General features: G+C 35.1%; 1 protein-coding gene across 3 annotated transcripts in view; it reads left to right on the top strand.

Moving 5' to 3' along the window:
• Window positions 1-26,973, top strand: part of wdr72 (WD repeat domain 72) — a 121,886-nt gene that overhangs the window by 56,263 nt on the left and 38,650 nt on the right. For all 3 annotated transcript variants that reach the window (XM_012959598.3, XM_031899179.1, XM_018092424.2), the window contains exons 14-17: window positions 6,386-6,591; window positions 22,154-22,959; window positions 24,697-24,785; window positions 25,171-25,244. In XM_012959598.3, coding sequence (XP_012815052.2) covers window positions 6,386-6,591; window positions 22,154-22,959; window positions 24,697-24,785; window positions 25,171-25,244 — 1,175 coding nt within the window. The remainder of the gene's footprint in view (window positions 1-6,385; window positions 6,592-22,153; window positions 22,960-24,696; window positions 24,786-25,170; window positions 25,245-26,973) is intronic.

The following is a 26,973-nucleotide window of genomic DNA, read 5'->3' on the forward strand; positions in this document are numbered from 1 at the left end:
CATTCATGGAATAATAACAAAAAGTTTAGGTAAAGAGTATTCTATCTGTTTCAATAATTTGAAATTATAAACCATAATTTATTATTATTATTATTATTAACATTATTTATAAAGCGCCAACATATTCCGCAGCGCTGTACAATAAGTGGGTTTCATACATTGGACATACAGAGTAACATATAAAGCAATCAATAACCGATACAAGAGGTGAAGAGGGCCCTGCCCAAAAGAGCTTACAATCTACAAGGAGAAAGGGTTGAGACACAAGGTGTGGGAATGGGCATGACCAGAGTTGTGAGAGGTGCGGCACAGGGTATTGCTAAACTAGATTAGGGTAAGCTTCTCTAAATAAATGTGTTTTTAGAGATCTCTTGAAGGCAGAGAGATTGGGAGAAAGTCTGATAGTTTGAGGAGCGAATTCCAGAGAAGGGGGGCAGCCCTTGCAAAGTCTTGAATGCGAGCGTGTGAGGAGGGAGAATCAAGGATAACCCCAAGGCACCGGGCCTGGGAAGATGGGGTGATGGTAGAATTGTTAACCGTTATAGATACCTCGGGAACAATGTGGGTGTTGGATGGGGGAAAGAGAACCAGTTGAGTCTTAGAGAGGTTTAATTTAAGGTAACGTTGGGACATCCAAGTGGAGATAGCGGACAGGCAGGAAGAGACGCGAGTTAGAAGCTCTGGGTTGAGATCAGGAGAGGAAAGATAGATCTGAGTATCGTCAGCATAGAGGTGGTACTGAAAGCCAAAAGAATTGATTAGTTTGCCAAGTGAGGAGGTATAGAGAGAAAATAGTAAGGGGCCCAGCACAGAGCCTTGATAATCTGATCAGTTTTTTAAGAAGCTGTTTATGTGCCACTTGGCTCATGAATTTACTGTTTAATTATATTTACTGTTTAATTAGAATGAATTTAACATATATTTTGACATTTTCAAAGAGCCAGAAAAGCTATATTAAGGACTGAGGAATAAAGGTTACGAATATAATTGTCGATAATTAGTTATGAATAACTGGTAGATTGTATGCTGTTACCCTTATAAAATTCTCAGTTTGGAATTTTCATCTGTGCAAACCTAATGGCAAAATGAAGATTGGCATACCACCAAAAATGCATTGACAGACTGGCTTTTATACTATGTAGTAAGTCTGACATTTTGAAGAATTCTTTGCAGTGAATCAGGATGGTTTGCAGTACCAGAGTGTTAAACGTTGCACAGGGCAATGTGAATAAACCCTGATTAATATTGTATACCTGATATTTCAAGGACACAAAAGTCTTTTTTGCAGATATAAAGGGAAATGTTTTTATTCTATCTTGAAAGGATCATGCACTTTAGTTTTTATAGAGTTTCTTTTAAAGGGTCAATAAATGTAACCTAATCTACCAAAACTTGACTGAACTAGAATTGTTATCTTTTTCACTATGCAGTCTGTTTCGAATTCTTTTTAAACACTTGACATTAGGCCACAGCAGTATTAAAATCACCAAAGACATGTCTACTATGGATCTATGAGCTGAATAGAGTTTTTCCCTCTACTGTTAGTGATTTTTGCATTGGTCTAGAGTGTTTGAAGATGTGCTGTGTTACAAGATCAAAGCCATTGATCAGAACTGCCTGAAAACATATACACCTCTGCAGGGGTGGTTGGTAGAAGCACTGATGTAGAGGGATTTGTGCCTCATAAAGGAACAAGTTAGGGTTTCTGTTTAAAAATACATATTCTTTAAACATACTGAAGAGAAAAGTTATAGGAAAACAACACTTAGATCCATTGTAAGATTGTACATAGGATGATTCTTACATGGCTGTAAAGATTTTACAGCTTTTTAATATATATGTATACGTTGTAGAGCAACTTTTTGTTGCTCTGGAAGTTCCCCTGCAAGATATATTTGTCCCTTCTACACAGGTTCAACTTCATTTACATTTTTTGTACAATTTTATAATACAGTACTGTAACATTTTTAGCTTTAATCACAGATAAAAAATATAAAATCTTTCCACCTTAACACTGTGGTGGTCAAACAAGTCAATAGGAAGTGTATTTTCAGCATTCAAACAAGTTGCTAATCAAGTAAAGGTATAGGACCTATTACCCAGAATGCTTGGGACCTGGGGTTTTCTGGATAAGGGATCTTATTAAACATTAATTAAACCCAATAGCCTCAAATAAGCATTAATTATATGTTAGTTGGGGTCAAGTACAAGGTTCTGATTTATTTTTTGGATAACTGGTTTCTGGATAACAGATCCATACCTGTATCTTATTTGCAATCACTTTTATTGTGATCCTGTCACCACAACAAAGCCCAATCTTGAGTAACTCATGAAAGATTTTTCACTAAGATTAATATCAGGATGCAGTCATGGGTAAAGTTTTGCATTTTCTAAACTTCTCAAATATGGCCCTAACTGATTCTGCTTTGGGACAGTGACTCTTTTATTTGAGTTTATTTAAGATCCCAGACTATTTTCTAGGTAAAAAATTAGAAATGGTGGCTAATTACTGGCAAACAGAATCAAATAAATTGACTAAGTAGAAAAAAAAATCCAGACTAGGTTACAAACAATATTACATATTAGGGCTCAGATAGTAAATAAATGCAAAGTGCAAGACTGGCATGCAATTCACAATGTTTGTATCCACAATGCAGCTTTAATTCAAAGAATTGCAGTGTAATTATGGGGGCTGACACAGTTGCATGCACTGCTGAATGCTTGTAATGTAGCAACGTGGATGCAAATTTGCATCAGCATTGGTGAATCATGCAGAGAAACAAATTGTATTAGTTCCAGGGCCAGAAATGCATTCAAGTGTAATTCATTAGGTGCAAGTCAGTTTCATGTGTAGTTGTAATTAGATGCACGCCACCTACTTTGAAGACCAAGGGGAATTGGAAGAGCTTTATGAAGGCTTTACATTCTCATAGTATGCATCTTGATTAAATGGCAATACAGAATTTAAGGTTGTAGGTAAGGCAAAAAGTGAACAGAATCAGAAACAGTTGCCAAGGCACGTAGGAAGCTCTTTTGCTATCTTTCTATACAGTCCAGTTTTACAATACACATGTATCCCTTGATGAGAATTAAGTACCTTAGTTCAACAACATTGAACATACTGTATATGTTATATATATTGATTAGCCTGCTAGCAACAGAAAAGAACATCCTATAATAGTTATGTTTCAGGATAACAACATTTTCTGTTATCTTTAGTTATTCTTTTTCATTGGTATATTTTTGGGGGGGCATATGAGTATGTTGTTGTTTTATAAATAAAGCATATTAGGCTGATGCCACACGTGGCGTTTTTACGCTGCGTTTTTTCTCAGCCTAAAAACGCTGCACAAGCCACACAGCCCCTGACTATGGCGTTTTTCAGCCTAGTACAGGTGACGTAGCAAATCCCATTTCCATGGTGCTAATAGTGCAAAATAGTAAAAAACACTGCGTATTTCAGCTAGGTCTGACAGCTGCCTTTGTGTATACATAGGAATAGGTTGCTTTGCAAATACTGGCGTATTTCAGCCAACGCTTGAAAAATCCATGCTAAGGCGTTTTCTAGCATATTTCCGCATTGTGTGGTTTGCTTCGAGTCTTTTCAAGTTATTTCTATGGATGATGATATCAGGTGTTTTTCAGCCGCTGAGAGAATTAGAAAATACGCAGCGTAAAAACGCCACGTGTGGCATCAGCCTTAATACAAGAACGGGTTACTGAGTTAAGCAAAGTGCATCACAAGGAAAGAGGTTTGGAGAAAAAAAAGCAGAGAGATGCACATTGATCACTGATGTTGTCGGCTTTTGGTTTAGTCTACGTTTGAACCTCAACCAGTTTATCAAGAGGCTGAATAAAGAAGTTTCATATGGTCGGTCTGAGAGTGAATAGCTCAGATTACAGTGAAGTGAATGATCAAAATAACTCCCCCCACTATTCCCTTATCAAGACTCAGGCATGGATTTGGCTGGTTCTCCTCTGTTTATCCCACTGTGACACCATTAACTATTTTCTTGTCTTAATTAGCCATTCTGATGTTTAACCTTTAAAACTGTGATCTTCATTCTGATGTATGTGTGGAGGTTATTTTACAGAAAAATGGCTATGTTTACCTTACACTGTTTTCTGGGGATATTATACAGGAAATTGCCACTGTGTTACCCTACTACAAGTTTTGGGGGTATTATACATGGAATTGTCACTATGTCATCCTGCTATAAGTTCTGGGGTATTATACATGAAATTGTCACTGTGTAATCCTACTATGAGTTATTGGGGTATTATACAAGAAACTGCCACTGCATTCAATTATGTATTTATATATTTCAGGAGGGTGTATCCAGTGCTGAAATTGGGGAGGGATGCGCATGGATGCTATGCCTCCACATCTTTATTTCTGCTAATTATCATCCCCCTCAGGGATGCAAGAGTTTTGACTTTTTTTTGTAATACCAAAACTTTCTGTTACTTCTCTCCACTTCTGCACACAAGTAAAATTGAGAGTTTAAGAAGTGCAAGGGAAAAGATCATATTGAAGATAATAAAGGGGGAGAAAAGATTGCTGGGAGAGAAGTAGAGAAGAGATGGTATTATACAGAAGAAGAAAGTGGAAGCTTCAGAGAGGGTATAGACAGCTGGAGAGAAAAAGAGAAAATGAGGGAACCAAAAAGATAAAACAAAGGTAGAGAACATTAGCAGACTGGTGAATGGTGAGAGGGTGAAATACTGTATATTAAATAATATGGGGTTATATATAATATGCTGAGGTTGTGCTGTGTTACAACACACAATACACAGGCAGGGTGCTGTATTTGCAAAAGTTGAATTGCCAGCTAAGAAAACTGTATGCACTATTTTCATTTTGGGCTCCCCAAAGCGGTCCCGACCTACATGTTGAGAACCGCTGCTGTAAATAGAAATCACAAAATGGCTTTGCTTTAAATTGGGTAAAACCAGGAAATGTTGGTTAGCGAGGCTTAATATAATATCAGGTGTGGCTTATAATTATGAGAGGGGCTTGTTTCTTGGTACGCCACACATAGCATCTCTCCAATATTTAATCTCTAATTCAAACACTGGGTGTATTTGTAAAATAGGGGTGTTTTGTTGGGGAAGTGTCTTCCAAAGTGGACATGACCTAAAAAATTTGCAGTATCATGCTTTGTGCACCGTTATTCTTTCTGCTGTCCCCAGGTTTCAAGCTGAAAATCTGGTCACCTTAATTTAAGTGAGAAATATTATTAATTTTTTTTCTCATGCATTAGTAAACACCCTTGATTTCAGTCATTGTAGAGAGTAGTATTCATGTTACTTATGTGACGGTTATTTAGGTGGCACACCTTAATCTTCACTCATACAATAGCTGTTTTTAACTCTTTGCATTTGTATAAACCAATTTCTCACATCCTCTTTGCCTATTTGCCACAATGATGCAAGCAGCATGGTCAATTAACCCTCTCCAACTTTACCTCAATGCAACAACAACCCTCACCGCTGGCCCTGACCCCTTACTTGGAACAAGAAAAGAAAATTCAGGTTTTGGGATAAAGAAGGCCATATCATTTATTAACAGATACATATAAACAGATTTAACATAATAACATACAGTAATTGCTAATTTTAAACAGACATAGGACAGAAGGACACCCCCCCCCCCCCAAAGGAATGCTTGCCACTATTACCAAAACACACATTTTTAAGTAAGGACCCATTGGCCTAGCCCCATCACATGCTGAGTGAACTGTTGACATTGCTTTCAGCACTGAATGGTGCAATCACTCATACAGTAGTTGTTTTTTAAATCTGTGTATTCATATTAGCAAATTTCTTACCTCCTCATTGCACATTTGTCTCATTTGGCAAAGAGCGCTTAATGACAACAGGTAGCATCTTTGCCAGAGAAACACTCGGCTTACCAAAGGTGTATTTTGTTAATACATTCTCCAGGAGCTGGTTTTTCTTGAATTATAGAATCCCATAGAATTATAGAATTGCAGTCTTTTGAATGGCCTGGGAATAGATTATAAAAGTATGCTATTTACAACACTGGACACTAGAGGACAGTGCTAGTGTTTAAGCTACGCAGTAATGTTATTATAAATATATGTTATTGCAGTCTGAATACAGATGAGAAATGGAACATTACAGAGACCCAAATCCTTTATTTAGATTGTGTAACAAGGAAGTGCAATATTTAGTGCTTCTACTTACAAACCATCAACCTCTTAATACTGCCAATGCTCTGAGGGAAATTATGGTTAGTAATTAGAAGCGAAAATATGAAACTTCATTTAGCTAGTTAAAAACATACAAACTGCCGTACTACCTGTTCTTTTGCATATTGCAAATAAAATGCATTTCCTGTAACATTTATTTTTACCCATAGGTACCTTGGAACGCCATGAAACTGGAGACATAGCAAAAGCCATTTTGTCCTCTTGTGAAAATTACAACATTGTGATGGCAGATTCCATCATTACTTCTTCAAAAGAGGTGCAAAGAAATAGACGAACAACATATAAGTCTTCAAACTCTTACAAGCTTGGCACATTGTCTCACAATCTATTTCAAAATGAAAAGGCTTCAAACAAGGTAAGGAATATTCGTATTTTAGTTTAACTGTTCTGTATTCTGTAAAATGATTGCATCAGTAATTGAGCAGGTTATTATTAGAGTTAATTATTGATTTTATTTATAAAATGCCTGTGTTGTAAGTTGCCAGATAGAACAAAACACCAGAGATCACCCCAGATCAGGCTCATAAAATCAGTGAAGATTTATTCTTGATACTACAGCATAAGCTTGGCCTTATATTTCTTGCTGTACCTAGCCTTACTTAAAGGCATACAGGTATAGGACCTGTTATCCAGAATGCTCGGGACCAAGGGTATTCCGGATAAGGGGTCTTTCCGTAATTTGGATCTCCATACCTTAAGTCTACCAAAGAATCAATAAAACTGCAATTAAATCCAATAGGATTGTTTTGCATCCAATAAGGATTATTTGTATCTTAGTTGGGATCAAATACAAGGTACTGTACTGCTCCCACCACACATCCAGCCACAGTAATGGTGTGATACATGCTGGAAGATGCCACCAACTGCCACATACATGTACTTTGGCATCATTCAGTTTCATTCATGCAGGCTTTGAGGCTTCCTATACAGACATATTTTGAATGTCACTTAATCTTTTGGATTGTAAGGCCCCCTACAATTTCATTTAATATTTCTGTTAACTTACTTTAACTCTACCAAAAAATAATTTAAACATTAAATAAACCCAATAGGAATTTTTTTTGCACCAATATGGAGTCATGCAGCTTAGTTGGGATCAAATACAAGCTACTGTATTATTATTATTATTATTATTACAGAGACAAAGGAAATCATTTTCAAAAATGTGAACTATTTAAAGAAAATGGAGTCTATGGGAGATGACCATATCATAATTCACAGCTTTTCAGATAACAGGTTTCCAGATATCCGATCCTATACCTATACTTTGTAAATATGTAGTAATAATAATAATAATGTATTCTATTCTCCTAATAATGCAAATTGTATATACACTCATCTGTTGTACAGCAATGCAGAATATGTATGTACTTTTTAAATATATAGTGATATGATAATATATAATATTATATGAAATTATAATAACAACACTGTATTCTATTCTCCTAAAATGCTCACATACAAGAAAATAAATAAAACACTTGGAAATGCCTATTTGAGTAGCATCTTCCTGAGTGATAACTCAGTTATAGTTGATGTCATACTCAGAGTAAAACCTGCAGCTTAATGACTGCCGCCACGGTTATCAGTGTGGGAAGCACCCTGTGTTCAGTAGTTGCACTTCAAAGGCTTAGTTATGCCTCAGCAATGGTAAATGTAATGTAAATCTGTATAACAAAGGAAGAATGCCTTGATTTCATGCTGCTCTGGCCTCTATTATTTGCTTATTGTACTGCACGTGCCAAGTGGAGTCCCATTAACAGAAGGCCACTGTCCGACCCTGTGTGACAAATGCAGTTGACACAAGATCCATATTAATGTTGTCAAGCACCCTTGAAGTATCTAAGCAGATTTTAATTATTTTTAGCATGAAAATCCCTACATTATTGGGGTTTTATTTCAACAAATACTCACTTAACTCCTCTGCCGCTAAAAGAAATTTCACTGCATCATTAGTTCTATAATGTATAATGTTTTTATTTAAAAACCATTTCCTAAGTAAAAGGTAAAACTTTTATCCTTTCCTCAGTCATTGACACAGGGCATTCATCAAGCCAGCGATTTGTGTGGCAAAGTGCCATTTGAATAGTGTATTGTTAGAATACTTATGGTCCGTTTGACAAGAGCTCTTGCTGTAAATAGTGCAATTTGACTCCAGCTGTTAAAGAGTGGCTTTGACAGGAGCCAGATAGAATGGAGATGCTTTACTGCACCGCAGAAAAATCAATACTTAGTTCCTGTTCACAGTAACCTGCTCTTTTCTACAGATTTATACAAAGCTATATGGACTTTACAAAGGAGAGTAAAAAATATCTGTAAGTGATTGAAATGCTTTTTCTTTTTCTCCATATTTTGTGGAGTGTGAACACATGAAATCACAGAGAGAGAGAAAAAAATATCTCTAGGGTATTACATAGATTTGGATGCCTTGATTGTTTTAGTCATTGTATTCCAAGGCAGAAAAAGCTTCTAGCTGTAAACACATCCATAAAAGTGTGGCTTGTTGCTTCGTATTTCAGAGGGGAGGAGCCAAGCAATTGTCATTTATTTTATGGTACTGGCAGAGAAGCACAAAGAAAATGCCTGAAGATGCTGCTTTCTCAATGTTTGCAAAGTACTGTATACTTAGAACCTACTGTACCATTAACTTTGAAGTACACACTTGGGATACATAATTACACATTTTCTTAACCTATATTTCTGAAATTAGAAATGTGTATTTTATCTTTTTACTAACTGTAACATTTTGAACAAGGGCATCAGACCATGGTGCTGAACTACAACTCACATAATTCTCTTTAACTAGGGTAATGGATGAAGTTCCTATTGGTATCTTGTACAGCCCAAACAAAAAGGCCTGAGTTTTTTATTTTGGGCCTTTTTACACAATAAACAAAGTACCATCATGCTGTGTGGTGACCAATGTTTAAAATGTTATAAAGACAATAATTTTGTATGTAGATATTGGCTTATAAAATAGATAGATACATGATAGATAGATGATAGATAGTGATGAGCAAATTTTTTCACCAGGCATGGATTTGCAGCAAATTTACGCATTTCGCCATTGGCAAATTGTTTCGCGAAACTTCCAGAAAAGTTTTTTTTGATGCGCGTCATTGCCCATGGCCATGTAAAAATAGGCACAGTTGCATCAAAATTAGGCACAGTCGTGGCAAAATGGGCGCGGTCGCGCGACAAATGCGTTTTGCTAAATTTTCAACAGATTCACTCATCACTACTGATAGATAGATAGATGATAGAAACATAAATCGATATATTTTGAGCCCAATCACCATGTTTTCTCCCACAATGCAGTGTTTATTCCAGAATTCCAACATCATTGCTGTCAATAGGGGTAGATGCAGCTAATGCAATTGTGCGCTCGCACTTAGACATGAATAAGATACAATGGCACAGAAAATTTTCAGTCTGGTTGCTGTTATTGTTATTAAGTAGGTGCACAAGGGATGTGTGCATCCTATGCTTTTGTTACAACTGTGCCACAGCATAAGAGGTGCAGATTGTTATTGTGTCAAGGTGCACCTTTTGATCCCAGTACCTTTAAATGGATGGGATTTTTTGTTACTCAACTCAATCCAAATTTACATATGCAAATAAGGTAATGAAAGGGTTTCAACTTCTGTGTTTATGTGACAAAAGGTCACATGGTTTTTAGGGATCCCTTATCTAGTTATCTATTTAAAGTGCAAGTATATGTAATATCCTTAAGTTAAAATATCAGGTAGTTGATATTAATGAAACAATATTAAGTACGTCTCACACACCAAATGTAAGAAATTACTTGGATTTAAGATCAACATTTTCTGACTCAGGTCACATACGTAAGAGAAATCACAAAACAGTCAATATGTGGGTCAGTAGAACACAGGGGATCAAACAGCTAAAAAAAAAACACAGTATTGGACCAAAGAAAGCAAAAGCAACACAGGACACAGATGGGCAAACAAAAAAGTAATAAATGTGAAAAAGAAAATAAAGAGAATATAAATAAAATGGACACTACAACAAAATAGTATCAGCTTTGGAACCTTTAAACACAAGGTCCCCCAATTGTTTTTACTTCATGTTTTTACACATGACTGCAAGTGAACTGTGCAAAGTAGAAGCAACCTAAATTGCTACAGTGAGTATTTCATACAATTAAACAAAAGAATCAGGGTGGACATGATACCCCATGGCACTAGTATACGGAAGTGCAGGAGAATGTTTGGATGCAAGTACGTTTAATGAATAGAATCAATGCACACAACCCATTGTGGCCATTTTAGCACAGTCACGCAGGACTGAATGTAAATGTGCCCTTATTGCCATGTTAAATATTGAAAAATACCCATTAAAAGTATTTAATGAACAAACCCAGTTGTACGTATGAGTGGCCCAGTTGAATGCAACCAAAATGTAGTTAATCACATAAAATACAACAGGTGTTCGATTGGTGACCTCCTATGGTGCTTTTATGGGGTTTTTGGCTCTCCTTATATTGATACCAATACATACAAAAATTACATGAGTCACTGACCATAATCAGCCAGTGTGGCCAGATTACTGTTGATTATTGATTGCCTGAATTCATTTCTATTCAAGTCTATTTTTTCCTAGTTGCACTAACAAGGTCAGCTATCGCCCCCCCCCCCCACCCAAACACGCACACCAACAACCAACTGACATTTTCACATGGGTATCAGGAGTCTTTTTCTTGGGTTCTCCCAAGTAAAAAGAGAATGGCTTCTAAATGATGATAAGCCAGAGCTAGAGTGCTCTAGAAGCAGACAATTCAGTGACAATTTGAGCAAGGCAATTACAATGCATTTGTTATAGTCCATCATCTGCAAACCCAATAAAGGTATTTGTTCATAAATTTTAATCCTGGAAGTGTCTGTCTTGTGAGAACCTTTCATTAGCCATACATTATGGATATTCATACTAATTTAAATGTAAAAACTGATTAAGTGATAAAATAATGTTGTGAAATTGCCACAAAATGATTTAATTACTGTTATTCATGGCTTAGAATCAGTCACTCCCAGTACAATTACTGAGGTTGAAACTACGGATGCACTGAATCCACTAGTTTGGGATTTGGCCGAACCCCAAATCCTTCCTGAAAGATTCAGCCGAATATTGAATTTACATATGCAAATAAGGTTGTGGAATTGTTTGAACTTCTATGTTTATGTGACAAAAAGTCACATGATTTTTAGGATTCAGATTCGGTTTGGCCAGGCACATGGATTTGGCCTAATATGAATCCTGCTGAAAAAGGCAGAATTGTAATAAAGATACTAACTGGATCAATTTTAACACATTTCTGTATTAGGACAATTTGTTCCATCAAGAACTACTGAATTGTTAATCAACCATTAACCTATGCTGTGTTAATTTTATTGCAATGATCATAATGTTTGCAGTTAATCTATTACACCTTGTGTTAGAGTGCAGAGCTCTGCTGAGCTTTAACACCCCTAGAGAACAGAATGGTCAAGAAAAAGGACAGTCAAAAAAGTATGATTAACTACAATGTGAGTAGCACTAATCTAATCTAAACTGTAGGGAATTGTTCTGTTGAAATTTTAATAAACCTGCCCCTGAAGTGTTTATATTCTAGGTGCGCATATAATTTCTAACATAGGGCTGCTGCAACAGGTACATCATTTCATGTCATATCCTTTGTTTGCCATTTTATTTGTCCTTAAAAGACAGTGCTAGTGACCCTCAAATCTATAAAGTGGAGCTATAAATAAATTGAGTGTGGACAAACAATTATTTTATTGTTGTTTATTTATTGATTATATATTTATTTTTACACCAAAACCTATATGATATTTCTGCATGCTGTGTGAATTCAAATTCTTCCACCCTGAAAGGGTCTTCAGGGTCTTTTGGATGTTTCATCTTGATTTTGTGACTGTATTCATTTTCTGGGTTTATGCCAGTGACAGACATTCATTAATGTAGGTTCTAGTGCACTGTATGGAGCATGATATATGATGGCTGTTTCCTATCTGCCATGCTGATAAAGAGGTCTGTCATCCCCAGAAAGCTGATAAAGCTATGCAGCCCAGAAGAGGCTTAAGAGGGAAGGCAAACATTTGCATTGGACAGCTGAGACGGCAATGACTTCTTGCTGAGGAATACTGTTTCTTCTGCTGGAATACTCTTTATGCTGAAACTTAGAACCTGTGACAATAGTCATTTTATTGCAAAATACAGTTAACCAGAATGAAAGGCTTTGTGCCGTCAGCAATTTTTACTAGAGGGCTAGTCTGTCTCAAAAGTAAAGTATAATAATAGTGTTAAAATGTGCCCATTTTGTGTAAATGTCAGGATCTGTTTGAACCTTTAGCTGTCTGTACTCAGATTCAAACAATTCTAAATTTTCTTTTAACCTTCACCATTAATCTTTGCTTGTTTATTAATCTTTGCTCATTTTTTAAAAAGGTGAACATAGTTTCCTGCATGATGGCATTTGTGTATGTTTGACGTGTCTTAGGCACAAGTACACTTTGCAGTGACATTAACACTGATATTAATCCCTTACCAAGATTTTCACCCTTCCTTTCCTGTCTTTGCAATGTCAACAAGCTGACATAAAACGATTTCACTTCATTTCAATAATATTGTTTACATCAGGGATTTGCAAACTTTTTTTTACTTGTGAGCCACATTCAAATGTAGACAGAGTTGGGGAGCAACACAAACAAAAAAGTACCTGTGGGTACCAAAATAAGGGCTTTAATTGGCTATTTTATTGCTCCAGTATGGATTGTCATCAGGAGACTGTTTGGCAGTACACTGGGTTTTTATGCAAAACTTGGCTACAAGTCAGGAATTCAAAAATAAGCACCTGCTTTGAGGCCTCTGGGAGCGACATCCAAGGGTTGGTGAGCAACATGTTGCTTGTGAGCCACTGGTTGTGGATCACTGGTTTACATGCTATGCACAAGTCTATTGCTTGTTAGATGCCCTCTATATGTCTCAAGAACATCCTTTTATTGTGTATACACATACTGAGTGTTTTTCTTCTCTGTATACTAAACTCTGAAGGTGGACACTGATAGAACAAATCTGCTGGTGCACGCATAAATATAGACACTATTAAGCACTAGTAGTCATCATTCCATTGGTATTCATTTATTGGGTGAGTGTCAATAGTGGTCACCATCCACCATTCCAATAAGTTTAAAATATTTGGACACTGCTGCATCACACTGATATCATTAAAAATTCTTTTTAACCAATAACCAATAACTGGCAATGTTTCAGGTCTACCTCAGCCTTGAAGGCCAATGTCGGTGTGAAATATCACCACAAGAGCCAAGTTTATTTAATTAACTATCTATTTCTGCAGGAATTGAGAAAATTAATAACATTTCCCTGGAATGCATTAGTACCTAAACTGGCATTGTATCAGACACGCCCTGTATAAATGTAACTGAGCAATTTGACCTTGCAGATTACTTTACCACAAATTTAAATGTAATCTTGTGTTACAAGGCAGTTCACCACAGGCTGCCAAAAAAGAACTATGCAGTCAACTGTCTGTCCCCCCTTTTATAAAAATTCCTAATTATTTGTTTCCTTAAGGCTCACCATAAAGTAAATGGTTAAATGCACTTGCACTAATTTTTGATTTTTAACAAATAACAAAAGTTAAATGGACATATAATAGTGTAGGCTGTTTTTTGTGAAAGCGGGATCATGCTTTATTATTTAAGTGCAGTTTTATCAAGACGGAATTGGGAATACAGCAGTATTCCAAGCAATTAGTGATGAGCGAAATTTTTCAACAGGCACGGATTAGACCTGAACAATCTTACAAGTTGTAATAATTCTTTGATTCTTTGTAATATTCCTCTTGTGCTTCTAAAACAAAATTAAATATTACCCAGACTCTGATGAAACAGAGGAAATGGTATCCTAGTAATGCAAATAAAAACTCTTTTTTTGGATTATGACCCCTACTGTCATAAAACAACTCAAATATCTAAACAAATATCTAAGTGACTTTTTTGCATTTTTGAAAGTTATTACTGGTCAATGTGATGTTAAAAGAATTGTCCAGGTTTTTTGGAAACCCTTAGGAGGCAATACCCATCTTGTACTGTAAATTTATCTGTTGCGGTAATTTGTTTGCAATGTTTATCTATATAAAATTTAAGTTACAAAAAAAAGAATTGGTCAGGTCTAAAATGTGTTTGCATTTAGATTTTACTAAACATATCTTTCTTTCTGCTACATGCCAGCAGCTAGAAGAGTTTCCGTTAATATTGGCAGCGACAAAAATTAGTCCTTTGTAGAACTTGCTTTTTAAGTTTGTCATATCTAAATAAATCAAATCTAAAAGCTGATAAATTAGAAGTAGTAGAGTTGTATATTTTATGTACAGCAATCTGTATTTTGTTTTTTTTATAACTGCACTGTGTTTTAAAGTAAGCATTTTAATGCATTACAATCTGTGTGTGTTTGCAAACTTGCCTTCTATAAATCTTTAACTTAACAGTAGCATATCTTCTATATCATGTTGCCATGGTAGAGATATGACTTGAGGGCAAGGCTTAAGTAAAAAGCTCACATTTTCCCCAAACACCCAATTAACATGGTTACCAAGTTTTGATCAGTTAGTGGGTGATCTCCATGCTATAATCATATCAGTGTAGCTTATTCAAGGTCAACATAAAATAAAGTACTCTTTCTTCACACATGACAATTCTGGTTGCAGGAGTTTAATTCCTGGGTAGGCAACCAGGCACTCCTTATCTAGTTCACAAACTTACAGTAACTCAGAATGGCCCCAAATTAAAGGATCAACAGTGTAAACCTAAACATATGAATTTAGTTGCAGCACACCTTCTAATATGCCACCAGCACCTAGAACACTCCACATTCTGATGCTAAGTCATGTTAGGACATACTAAATACACTAACACCACCATGTATATGTGGGAACTGATAAAAAGTTATTGGAAACTTCAGGTCTTACCATAGTGGTGCCAGTGAGCCCTCCTTTATTTTGACGTTTGCTCTGACTTTTGAAACAATATCGTTGCAATGTTATTGTTATGTGACCTTTCCATAATGACACTGAGGTATACTTTGTCACTTACTTTTTTCACTCTGATTCTCATAAACAATCTGTATCCCCATATATCTGGTCCCTGTCCTATTCTTCCTAACTGCCTAATCCTTCAATAAACCTAGTCAATTACATTTTTAAATGTTCTTCTACAAGTTTTTTTTATAAAAATTTAATTTGATCATATATTACCTGCTACAGTATAGTATTTAATTGTGTTGATTTTGCATGATGAATTTAGCCAATGTCTCATCTTCTTGTACTGGTTCTTACTGCAGCACCTTAGATTTCTTAAATTTCATGCTTCTTCCTTGCTGCATATCCATGGAAGCTTCTCTGTTATTTGTTTGCCATTGTTCATTGTGTCATACAATCATCACTGTGTAACCTCAAGTAAGAACTCCAAACCGAACATGATTTGGAATTAGGGATTTAGGAGATAGAAAGTTCTCAGTAGTCTAGGCTATTTCTTCCTGATTTCCTATGTAGTTTAAAAAATTTGTTAGACCACTGTTCATCATCCTATGTTGGAAACTTGAGTGAAGATTAGCCCTCAAGCTTTTCTTGTTTATCTGGGTTGCTGAAACTATTCCAAAGACTTGATTTGTTACTGTGGGTTGCATACAGTAGCTGTATTATCAGCACAAGGACTGCCTTTGATGATCATTGTAATCAAATGCTATGAATCAATGTTTAAGGGAGACCTACTGCTTTCTTAAAATGGCACTTATGAACAGCAGATATAGGAAAAATATAAATGCTTTGAATTGAATTTGTTGCTGTAAAAACTCCTAATTCAAAAGTTATTATTTGGCAAAACCAATCATTATAATATTTCTTATGGTAACTGGGGGCTTCTTGTCTTGGCATGTTTCTGCAACAGAACTAATTCCATAGCAAAACATGGACTTATATTTGAAGTCATTTTTTATTTATTATATGTTTTAGAACAATACAAAATCTCTCAACAACAGTATTATTGTTTCCTGTAAACTACAGTTTCCAGAATCCCCCTGCACCCAAACACTTGGCATTTTGGCCATCCCATTCTTTGCTTATATCTTTGTTATATCCAAATGCCACAACCTGCCTTAGTTTGCCTCCTATCAACACAAGATTTCAGGGTATGTCTCATGCAGAAACAAGTGTGGATTATGTCATTTGAGGCCCAGATTTGTTTGAGAAAAATATGCCACATTTGCCATAAGCCTAAGGCTTTTAGAGGCTGCTGGGAATTGTAGTTTACAGTATCTACTTTAAATAAATTATTTTGAATATAATTTGTTGTAGTAGATACATCTAATATGGGTTCAATAATTACTATACATGCATGTTTAGGTGTATTTAAATTAAATGTTGCTTTTTTATAGGTAATTTATTAAAAATGACACTGTCTTATTAAAACAACATTTTAGGGGCAAATTGACTGGTTCTAAATCCACTGATCCATGCCATTCCATTCATTTCTAAGTAAATAAAACCAGGAAACCAGATGCAAAGGGATATACAAATTCAGTTATACAGGTACAGGAAAATGTCACTCCCTTGAAAATATAGGCTATGATTGCATCCCATGAAAATCATTTACAATCTAAAGATGTATCTATACACAGCAAGGTCTTATTCCTTTCACTAGGTCTTTAATGTGAAGATAGGTTCCAAAGTAGCCATTCAAGTGGTGGGACAAATTCCCCTAATGAAATACTGTGGGCACAGTAATTGAGGGAGCATGACCTTTTCAGCCTTTATGATCAATATTTGAATGAGCCCGCATCCAAAATAACTTATAATAATCTTTACCCCTTACATTGGCCATTTAAGAGTTGATCATTCAGCAGCCAGTGGGCACCTTACAAGCAAGATGAATGAGATTTCCAGACAAATGCAGATATATATGTATGAAGCTTCACATGAAGATTTACTGACTTACAACAACAACAACAAACATTTGTAAAGCGCTTTTCTCCCGTGGGACCCAAAGCGCATTAACGACTTAACGAGCAACAATTTTTAGAAATGTTACCAGATCACTTGAAAACTCTGGGAAATGTCTAATAAATGTAAGTTATAATCAGTACATCCATTTTAGCTGGATTTTCTATACGTGTCCCAGAATTTTCAGGTGATCTGGATCTTAATTTTAAGTGTGTCTTCTATAGGATTATTGACAATGTTGACATTGTTTGTACTAAAATGTTCCATTTGTATTTAAAAATGCTTGTGTCAGTTCCTTTACTACCATATGCGTAGGCTTACTGATTCCAATGCAATGTTATATCTTGGCCCAGCTACTGGTGCCAATATTGCTGTATATATGCATGGCTAAATTTGACCATACAGGAGAGTCTGATCCTGTCTGACCACACAATTGGTTGACCAAACTGAACTGACTGGATTTTCTGACTAACAAGTAGGCAGGCAGCTCACACACGTCAGTCAATTTAGACAAAATGAATCGAAGTAGGTCACCTGTTCAATGCTATATATTCCAGGTCAGTTTTAAACATAAATGCATGAAAAGAGTTTTCTGCTATAATTAGGGTTTCCTAGGATTTCATTAAAGGAGGATATAAAAAATGACAGGTCTCATTTTGGTTAGGTTTACAAACTGATTATATTAAGCTTGAATTTATTTGTATTCTCCCCTCCTGCTTGTGTCTGTAACACTCAATGAGCCCTCTAATTTTCAGGTGTCTGGTAACCCTAACTACAGTTAAGTGGAGTGTTAGGAAGCTAACAAGCCTTTTTTCTCTTGATTAATTATCCTCATGCAAACTACCTAGTTGATTAAAGACCAATGCTATACATGTTTTATCTACAAGTGGATATTTTTAGAGACACAAAAATCAGATTATAATAGTTTAACACTCTGACTGTTCCATGGAAAGGGTCAAAATAAAAGCATGGTCTTTATCTTGTGATTTCTGCTAAATCAAGTGAAGCAGAGATACTGATATGCTGCAAATGCAGTGAGCTAAATCAGGCTCTGGTTAATTGGCAATGATAGCAGGTATTCTCAGTAAAGTCATTGCTGAAAGAAAACAAAGAGTATCCAATATAGTAATTTATTACCAGCCAGTGGGTTAAACACACTAGGTTTTTCTACCCCTGCAGTGGTCAGAGAAAGCAAAAAGGTACTCTAACACTTAAAAGAAAATGGATGCCCTGCTGCTATCAGCGATGCATGGTGGTCAAATGATTGCCTATGCCATTAGCTTGGTAATGTTTTCTCTATTGTAAACTCAGATCCCCATGTTGCTCGTGTGCATCAGCTGCAGATTGAAGGCTTTCTCGTTTGTGTTCTATTTGCACTGCCAATCAAAACTGCTGCTAGCCACCAAGTGAATTTTAAGGAGGCAGGGGTTTTTCTTATTGACAGCCATCTGTACAAGGAACTGCGTGCTCTAACCACTTAGGATGGTAAAACAATAGCTATAATTGAATTTATACATTAGGAAAATGCGTTGATAGGTTAAAATGCATAGAAACAAACTTCAACCTTAATATACTTAGTAACTTTGTTTTCTAATTAAATTCAATTTTTCAAATTATTGAAGAAAAAAAACAATACCTCTAAATAAAAAAGGTTAATGCTGGTGATCTAACAATTTTTTTTAGCAGAATAAGAGATTGATATGTCCTGCATCAATATCCTCAGGCCCAGGTGTATGTCTGAAGGAAAAAAAACTGTAACTCAATGTTTTGCAGTAAATGGAGGATTCCTTTCTTAGTACATTTTATTCATAGCAATATAAATTGTCACAGTACCAGGTCAAATTGAAAACAATAATTGGATCTACAGCAAGGGGCAAGCAAAAGGGCTTGGCACTTATAGAGGTAACTCAAAACAATGAAGATATCTTTACAGCTTTAAAGGTTTCATGCACTTGTAGGAACTTATAGACTATTAGGATAAAATGTGTAAGGCTGTAAAACATGTCTGTTTTTGGTCACCTCATTTTGTACCAAATGATTTTGCTCTCCTGAAAAGAGAGTACAATGAGTAAGGGAAGTGCAAGACAAAAATGCCATCATCAGTACACTTGGTTGGATTTTTAACTAGACCAAAAAAGCTCATTATTATAACTCCTGCTACCTGAAAGTTAACGAGCTAGGGCAAAAGAACAAAGAGATATCTTACATTCCCTGCACATCACAGCAGTGTCAATATAACTTTTATATACAAGAAGGTATAGATACTGCTTTCTTTCTACATCAAATACATCCTACATACAAAGTCTTGTGTGCCTACATAACATACTAAACTATTGTATAAGTCAGGGTCTATAGGCTATCCTGTATTTGTTTAATTTATTTACATGCTGCACTTTACCTTCACTTACAATACCTCACTACATCTGTGAGGGAACTGTAAATACTGAGGACTTACCCCCATATGTAATAAAAGGCACTAAGTTTGCCAAGGAGCAGTAACCCATAGCAACCATAGCAATAGGGTAACCAGTAAATGCTTTCTGCTGATTGGTTGCTATGGGTTACTATTCCTGGGCAAATGTATCACCTTTAATTACATAACCCCATTAAAATTATATAGCAACTCTTTCTTACAATTGCTTAACTAATCTTAACCCTAACCTATCCCAGAATTAAATAATGTTATGCCAGCGGAATAATGACTTGCTGATTCACCATTCTTCAAGCTCAAATTCCAGCCTTGCTGGCAAACACTAGAGCAAACTCTTTATGTGCCTGCCCAGTATTGGCACAGTGCTGTTGCTCATTAGAAAACTGATTTAATGTGCCACAGTAGTTTTCACTGCTTCAAAATATCAGTTGTGCTTGTAAATGATAACCAGTACATCTATATGCTTTTGTGCCGTAAAAATTAGAATATAGAAAATACTCTAATTTAAAGTATTCATTGTTTTTCTGTTGCTCCCATTTCCTAACTGCTAGCCAGCAGCAGCCAGCAACCAATAGATTTAAGACTAATATAATAATGAATACAGATTTTGTATGAAAGATAGGTACTAAGGATCCCAAACTTGTGAAAGGATTAGTTAGAGTTTGGTTGTCTCTTCCTTTGATCTCATTGCTTTCTTACATTCTTGAACTAAATATATTCTAGCACAGTTATGCATCAAGTCTATAAACAAAGACCTCACATTGGGGGGGGGGCTTTTCTGAGAATTGTTTGCGATAGCTGCAGGGAAAGCTGGTCACATCCAGAAAAGCTGCCAACTCTGCTGGTTGTGGAGCAACACTTGTGTTCATGCAGGCATCTGTAAGTCACCCCTTCTGTGAACTGAGGTAGCCAAATAAAACTCCTATGGTTAAAACTGCTACTGCTGGGAAAAATGAAATATGGCTGGTATGTTAAAGGAAATGTATTATAGGAAAAGTGTCAGTTTTTGGAAGTAGGACGCTAGAGCGTTTATTAAGCTTGATTCATGCTGTCACGGTTTGGAAGCATTTTATTGGCAGTAAAACCAGGTTTTTAAAGAGTAAAAGAATGGCCAAAGATTGGGAGGAGATAACAATTGAATTTTAATTGTACTTTGTGTTTAAGAAAGACGCCAATGTTGTTTTTTTGTTTTTATTTATAGACGAAATGCAAAATATGCCCAGTAAAATTTGTGCGATCTGTAATATTGAGGCAGAGATATGTTTCTTAATGAAACACATAAGAAACACAGGACAAGAAATACATCCTCAAGAGCAGTTCATAGTTTGCAAAATATATTATTTAATTATTATTGTATTTTAAAATTAAGTTTTGCGTGGTTTAACATGAACATTTTTTTTTTAAAAAGTAAGGGGGGCAGTAATAAAAAAAAACCTTGCTAGAGCCTAAAATCATACAGATTATGTCTATTTAGGCCCTCTTCTATTTATATTCCTGTCTCTCTTTCAAAGCAATACCTGGTTGCTAAGTTAATTTGGGCCCTAGTAACCAGTTTTGGAGAGCTGCTGAACAAAAAGCTAAATAACTAAAAACCCACAATTAAAAAAAAATGAAAACCAATTGCAAATTTGATTGTATTAATTTAATTAATGTCAACCCCCTTTAAAGGGATTCTCTCTTGCTTTTTATGGTATACATTTTATTTATAAATTACTAAATAATTCACTCGACCATTTAAAATGGTATTCTTTAACCAACAAATATATTTTTCTTTAGTTGTTATATTGGCATGTAGGCAGCCATCTCAGATCATTGTGCTGACCCTAAGCTTTCTGAAAACTGCACATTAGAACTGCTTTTAGATAAGCTATTACTTTTCCTACTCAATGTAACTGAGGAGTCATGAACTGAGTAAGCTGGATTGAATTTTTAACATTTAGTGCTGTTATCTTATCTACCATAAGGTGGGGCATGGGAGCAATTTTAGCAATGCAAGGTGTCAGGTAGCTGCTATCTTGCTACGTTCCCATTGTTCTACTGGTCGGCTGCTGGGGGGAAAGGAAGTGGGGTTATATTACTCCAACTTGCAGCACAACAGAAAAGAATGACTAAAGTTAATCAGAACATAAGTCACATGGCTGAGGGCACCTGGGAAACTAAGAATATTGCTAGACTCATGTAAAATTTCAAAATTAAATTTTAAAAAATATCTTATAGAACTATAATAAAAAGGATGTGGATATTTATCCAAAATTATATATCATTTGAATCATATGAAATATCCTATAATAATTACATTTTCTTTAGTAGACTATACAGGGGGAACATACACATACAGAATGAAAACATTTTGCTGAAGGTTAAGACAATGCTTGGATTTGAGGCATTTTGATATATATAATACAAAATGTAAGGTGTGTGTATTGTAATAAGGATTTCTATTTTTTCTTTCAGGCTGCAGACTCCAGTTATATCTCAAGACCTTTTTCAGTTGTACCAGTAAAATCTAAGTATAACATTAGCTTGCACTTGCTTTTATTTGATCTAGAAAAAGTTTTAGAACTTCTTCATTTATCTCAAGCAAATGGGCTGAAGTCAGCAAACTCTTTTAGCACTTACGATGCACTAAAAACAGTAAAAAACTCTTCAGAGAAGCGGCCATTAACACTCAAAAGAAATAAGACTGCTGGATCCTTCTATCAAGGGGATGGGCAAATGCCTGAGACATTTGTGCAAGAAAATGTTGGACACCTTAATGAAGAATCTGGTGGGACTAAAAGAAACAAGAAATTCAAAAGCAGTAAAAGAAACAAAATTGAATCAGAAGGAAAAATAGATGTAAATATGATAACGGATGCAGCCAAACTTTTTTTGTCATGTCTTGTACCCTGGGGACTAGATAAAGAACTGGATATTTTCTGCATTAGACACTTGGATATCCTCGAGATTCAAAGTTCAGTCACTTTTGGCATTATATCAAGTGTAGATCATATTGGATTGATGCTACCGGGATGGAATCAAATTGTAAACAATGATAATTCTGCAATAAGTTTACATCATTCATTCATAAAGAAAGTCATGGAGCTTTCATCAAAATATTCCATGGCTACTCAAAAACAAAGTGAAAAATGTTCACATCAAGAATGTAATCATTTTAACACAATGAACCTAAACACTCTAGCATATATTTTGAAGAAGTTATGTGTTGTCAGTAAAGGGCTGAGGATGGAGCCTGTATCTACATTCAGCAGCATCATCAGGTACAAAATAAGTATATTATATATATTATGTTATTATAAAATTATAGTATACTTAGGCCATAATAAGTGATGAGCGAATCTGTCCCATTTTGCTTGGCTGAAAAATTTGCAAAACTGCAAAAAAATTCACAAAACGGCAAATAATTAATGAAATCACATTACTTTTTTGACATGCAACACTTTTTTGATGTGAATACTACTTTTTTACACAACTGTGACTTTTTCTTCCTTGAGAATTTTTTTGTTGCGCTGAATTTTTTGCAGTAGTTTTGCGAAAAAAATTTGCGAATCCATGCTTGCTGAAAAAATTCTCTCATCTCTTGTTATAATATAGAATGGACATTTTGGCACTCTACCACACAGCATTTGGTCCAGCACACAATGCTCATTGTTATATGTTTTAGCTTAGAGTACCAGAATATTTTAAACAGTGTAACACATATGCAGAGACCAGCCAATCAAACTTGGATAACAATATAAAGAAAACAAGACCAAGGTCACGGGGCATTTACTTGTGGTATGAACTATTTCATTATTTCTGTTCCTTGAGCCACATCTAAGTTATGTTTCAGCTAGTAGTAGTCAGGCAGAATATTACTGGATGGGGACTTCTAAGGGACTGATTTATGATTTTGATGTTTGAATTTGAAATTTTGCTGGTTTTTATGCTAAAACTCATTATTATGAATTTTAATGGATTTCAAAACACAACTATTAAATATTTATGAAGTGCAAATGTTTTTTTTTAAAGAAAACTCGAATGTAAAACTACAGCATCCAATAGCTTGCAAGTTTATGTAGAAGTCAATGAGAGTTGTCCTAGGAAAATTATAAGCACTCTTTTTTGCAGTTTCAATTTTTTGAAGACCTTTGTTTGTAGACCTATTGAAAATAAGCAATATAATATGAATTTGATTTGACCAATATAACAACTAAAAAAAAAAATATTTGTTGGTTAAAGAATACCATTTAAAATGGTCGAGTGAATTATTTAGTAATTTATAAATAAAAAGGATACCATAAAAAGCAGGAGAGAATCCCTTTAAAGGGGGTTTCACCTTCACATTAATACAATCAAATTGTGAAAAATGTGAAAATACAGCATCCAAAAGCTTGCAAGTTTATGTAGAAGTCAATGAGAGTTGTCCTAGGAAAATTATAAGCACTCTTTTTTCAGTTTTAATTTTTTGAAGACCTATTGAAAATGAGCAGTAGAATATAAATTTGATTACATTTTTTTACAGTTTTATTCAATCAAATCGTTAAGTTTGTTCCAATTTTTGAAAAAAAAAATAATATTGATAAATAAATCTCTTTGGTTTGGTAGACCACAATGTTCACAAAACTATGAAGATGATTGAGTTTCTGTTGACAATTCATCCTAAGAAAATGTTTCACATTCATAAAATGTAACTTTTGTATATACTTGTTTCACTGTCCGTTACTAATTCTTTAGGTGAATTTAGTGCAGAGTATATCTTAAAATAGACTTCCAGTGTCTCTGTTCCTTGCTCCCAGGTATAATTTATCCCTTTAACAATTATGACACAAAAATCACATGCTCCTGACACTCACTGGCACATAATGACAAATGTATTCACAGAATCTGTGATGCACAAACTGTCAAGGTAGAGATATAAGGTTGAGATAATTTAAAAAACAAATAAAGGCCAAAGTGCTTATTTCAGTAACATTTGTCTATAACTTTTCATTTGCAACCTTTGAATGTTCCTTTAGTCAGGAGAAGATGGAGTCTGTGCGAGTCAAATGGAAAAGTTCTGAACATTTTAATTCATTTTCCATGTTTTCCGCTGAGCTTCTACAGGGTAAGTTCATCAGAAAAAATATTTTGAAACAGCTTAATCTGAATATGTTTACAATTAGCATTATTTTATTCATGGCCAGTTGGTCTTTTCAGGATGTATTGTCATCAAGGACACCTTGGGCAGATTTATCAAAATTCAAGTTTGAGTTTCTTTGTGGTTCAAGAAAAAAATGTAATATAGTTGAGAATATTTTTTGCAAACTCAAGTAGTAATGATTTATTTACTTTAAACAGTCAAGGTTTTCAGTCTGGAAAAATGTGATGTTTATTTGTGTGTGATTTTTTTCATATGTTATAAGGGCAGGCCTAATTCAGTCTGGACCGAAAGCCAATAACCATAATATACACTTTCAGTAACAATAACAACTCTTTCCTTTCCTTTTCAGACAAAAATTTTCCTGAACCTGAAAATGTATCCTTAATTAAGCTTGTTTCATCTTGGAAAGGCCAGTCTGTACAGGTAAAAACACACAATTCACATAATAATTATGTGGAAAGATCTTATTAACAATATGCTGATCAGCAATATGGTATGTTATGAACTAATGGCTCAGTTAGCTTTGCTGTCTTGTAGTGTTGTGGTCCTAAGTTTCATCCTAGGACCTTTCTAATTTACCCAGTCTACATGGGTTTCCTCCAAGTATTCAGGTTTCTTCTTACACTCCAATAACATAATTAATTTCTAATGAAATTGACCCTAGAATGTGTAAATGTGATAGAGACCTTTGATAGTAAGAGCTTACTATCAAAGGCTCCTATCACATTTACACATTCTAGGGTCAATTTCACTGGTGCAGGGACTGATAATGATAAGCATGTCATAATGATAAGCATGATAATGATAAACAATCTCTGTACAAATATGTTGGTGCTATATAAATAATAATATGTTTAGTCGGAGCCAAAACCAGTGAAATTAGATTCTTTATATTTTTTATATCAACGCCCTTTCAGTCCTTAACTTACTTTCTACCTTCTAACGATGATTGGCAAAAAAGCCATAAGTGTTCAGTTAAATATATGTAAAATGTCTTCATAATACTGCCTCTACCTGTGCTTTAGTAGGTGTTTTGTTAAGCAGAGAAAGGCAAGTTAATCCTTGTTTTGCCTGCTTTCTAGGTGTTTTAAATCAGTCTGCATGACCAGCTGTTTGTCATTCTTATTTACTTCCTCCAGTGAAAATGTTGAATATGCTTGGCTTTCTATACTTTGCACAACTGCTTTATTCATAGCTTTGAAACACTACAGGGATTATTTACTTATTCTGTTAAGTGTATAAAACATTCCCCAAGCCATTTACTAATCAATGCACCTGGAGGCTAATGGCAAATGTGGCATTTACACAAAAAAACCCAACACTAACTATTAAAGCTACCAGCAAAGAAACACTATTAGTGAGGTGGTAACTGTAGTGTTGTTTCTGATCTTATATATAGAATAATTAGAAAAACACAATTTTAGCGAAATTTAAGACCGTTTGTAAATGTGGCCCTAATATTAACTAAACCCTAACATTTCATTACTTTTTAGCCTTCATACAAAAAATAATTCATAGCCAACTACAAACTCAGTTTAAACTTGTAATGTTACTTTAGTCTGTATTTTTCTTGCTTCACTGGTAGTGTGCAGTATCAGATAGTGGATAAACTCCAGCGGAGCAAATGCTTAGTATGAAAATAATCTTAGGTTTTAATCCTCTGTATTCTCCTGCCAAACATAGCTGATGCCAGGACCTGAAGAAGTCTACAGAGCCAATCTTATATATAGTTTGGGTGTTTATGTAACTAGGAATGATAACAATACTTATTTTTATTGAATGTATCAGAAGTAGCATTTTCCAGAACCTTTTAATAATTAATATCTGTAAGAAATTGGTTGGTTTATAAAACAAAAGTAACTGAAAGGGGCAGATTTATCAAATCACGAGTTCGAATCCCGGGAAAAATTCGGATTGGATACGAAAATTTCTGAAGATCGCAAATATCCCGAAAATGCTTACGAAAAAATCGTATTACTCACGATAATATCGTATTGGCGATCCGAAAGTCACGGAATTTATAGAAAAAATATCGCGCACGTGCAAAAAAATTGTGTGGACGCGCGAAAAAGTCGCACGAGCGCGAAAAAATTGTTGAGAATATGCTCGGAGCGTTCGGGTATTGGTAAATCTCCCCCAAAATAGTAGAAGA

This window comes from Xenopus tropicalis, chromosome 3 (assembly GCF_000004195.4).
Source record: "Xenopus tropicalis strain Nigerian chromosome 3, UCB_Xtro_10.0, whole genome shotgun sequence".
In the NCBI taxonomy this organism is placed as follows: domain Eukaryota; kingdom Metazoa; phylum Chordata; class Amphibia; order Anura; family Pipidae; genus Xenopus; species Xenopus tropicalis.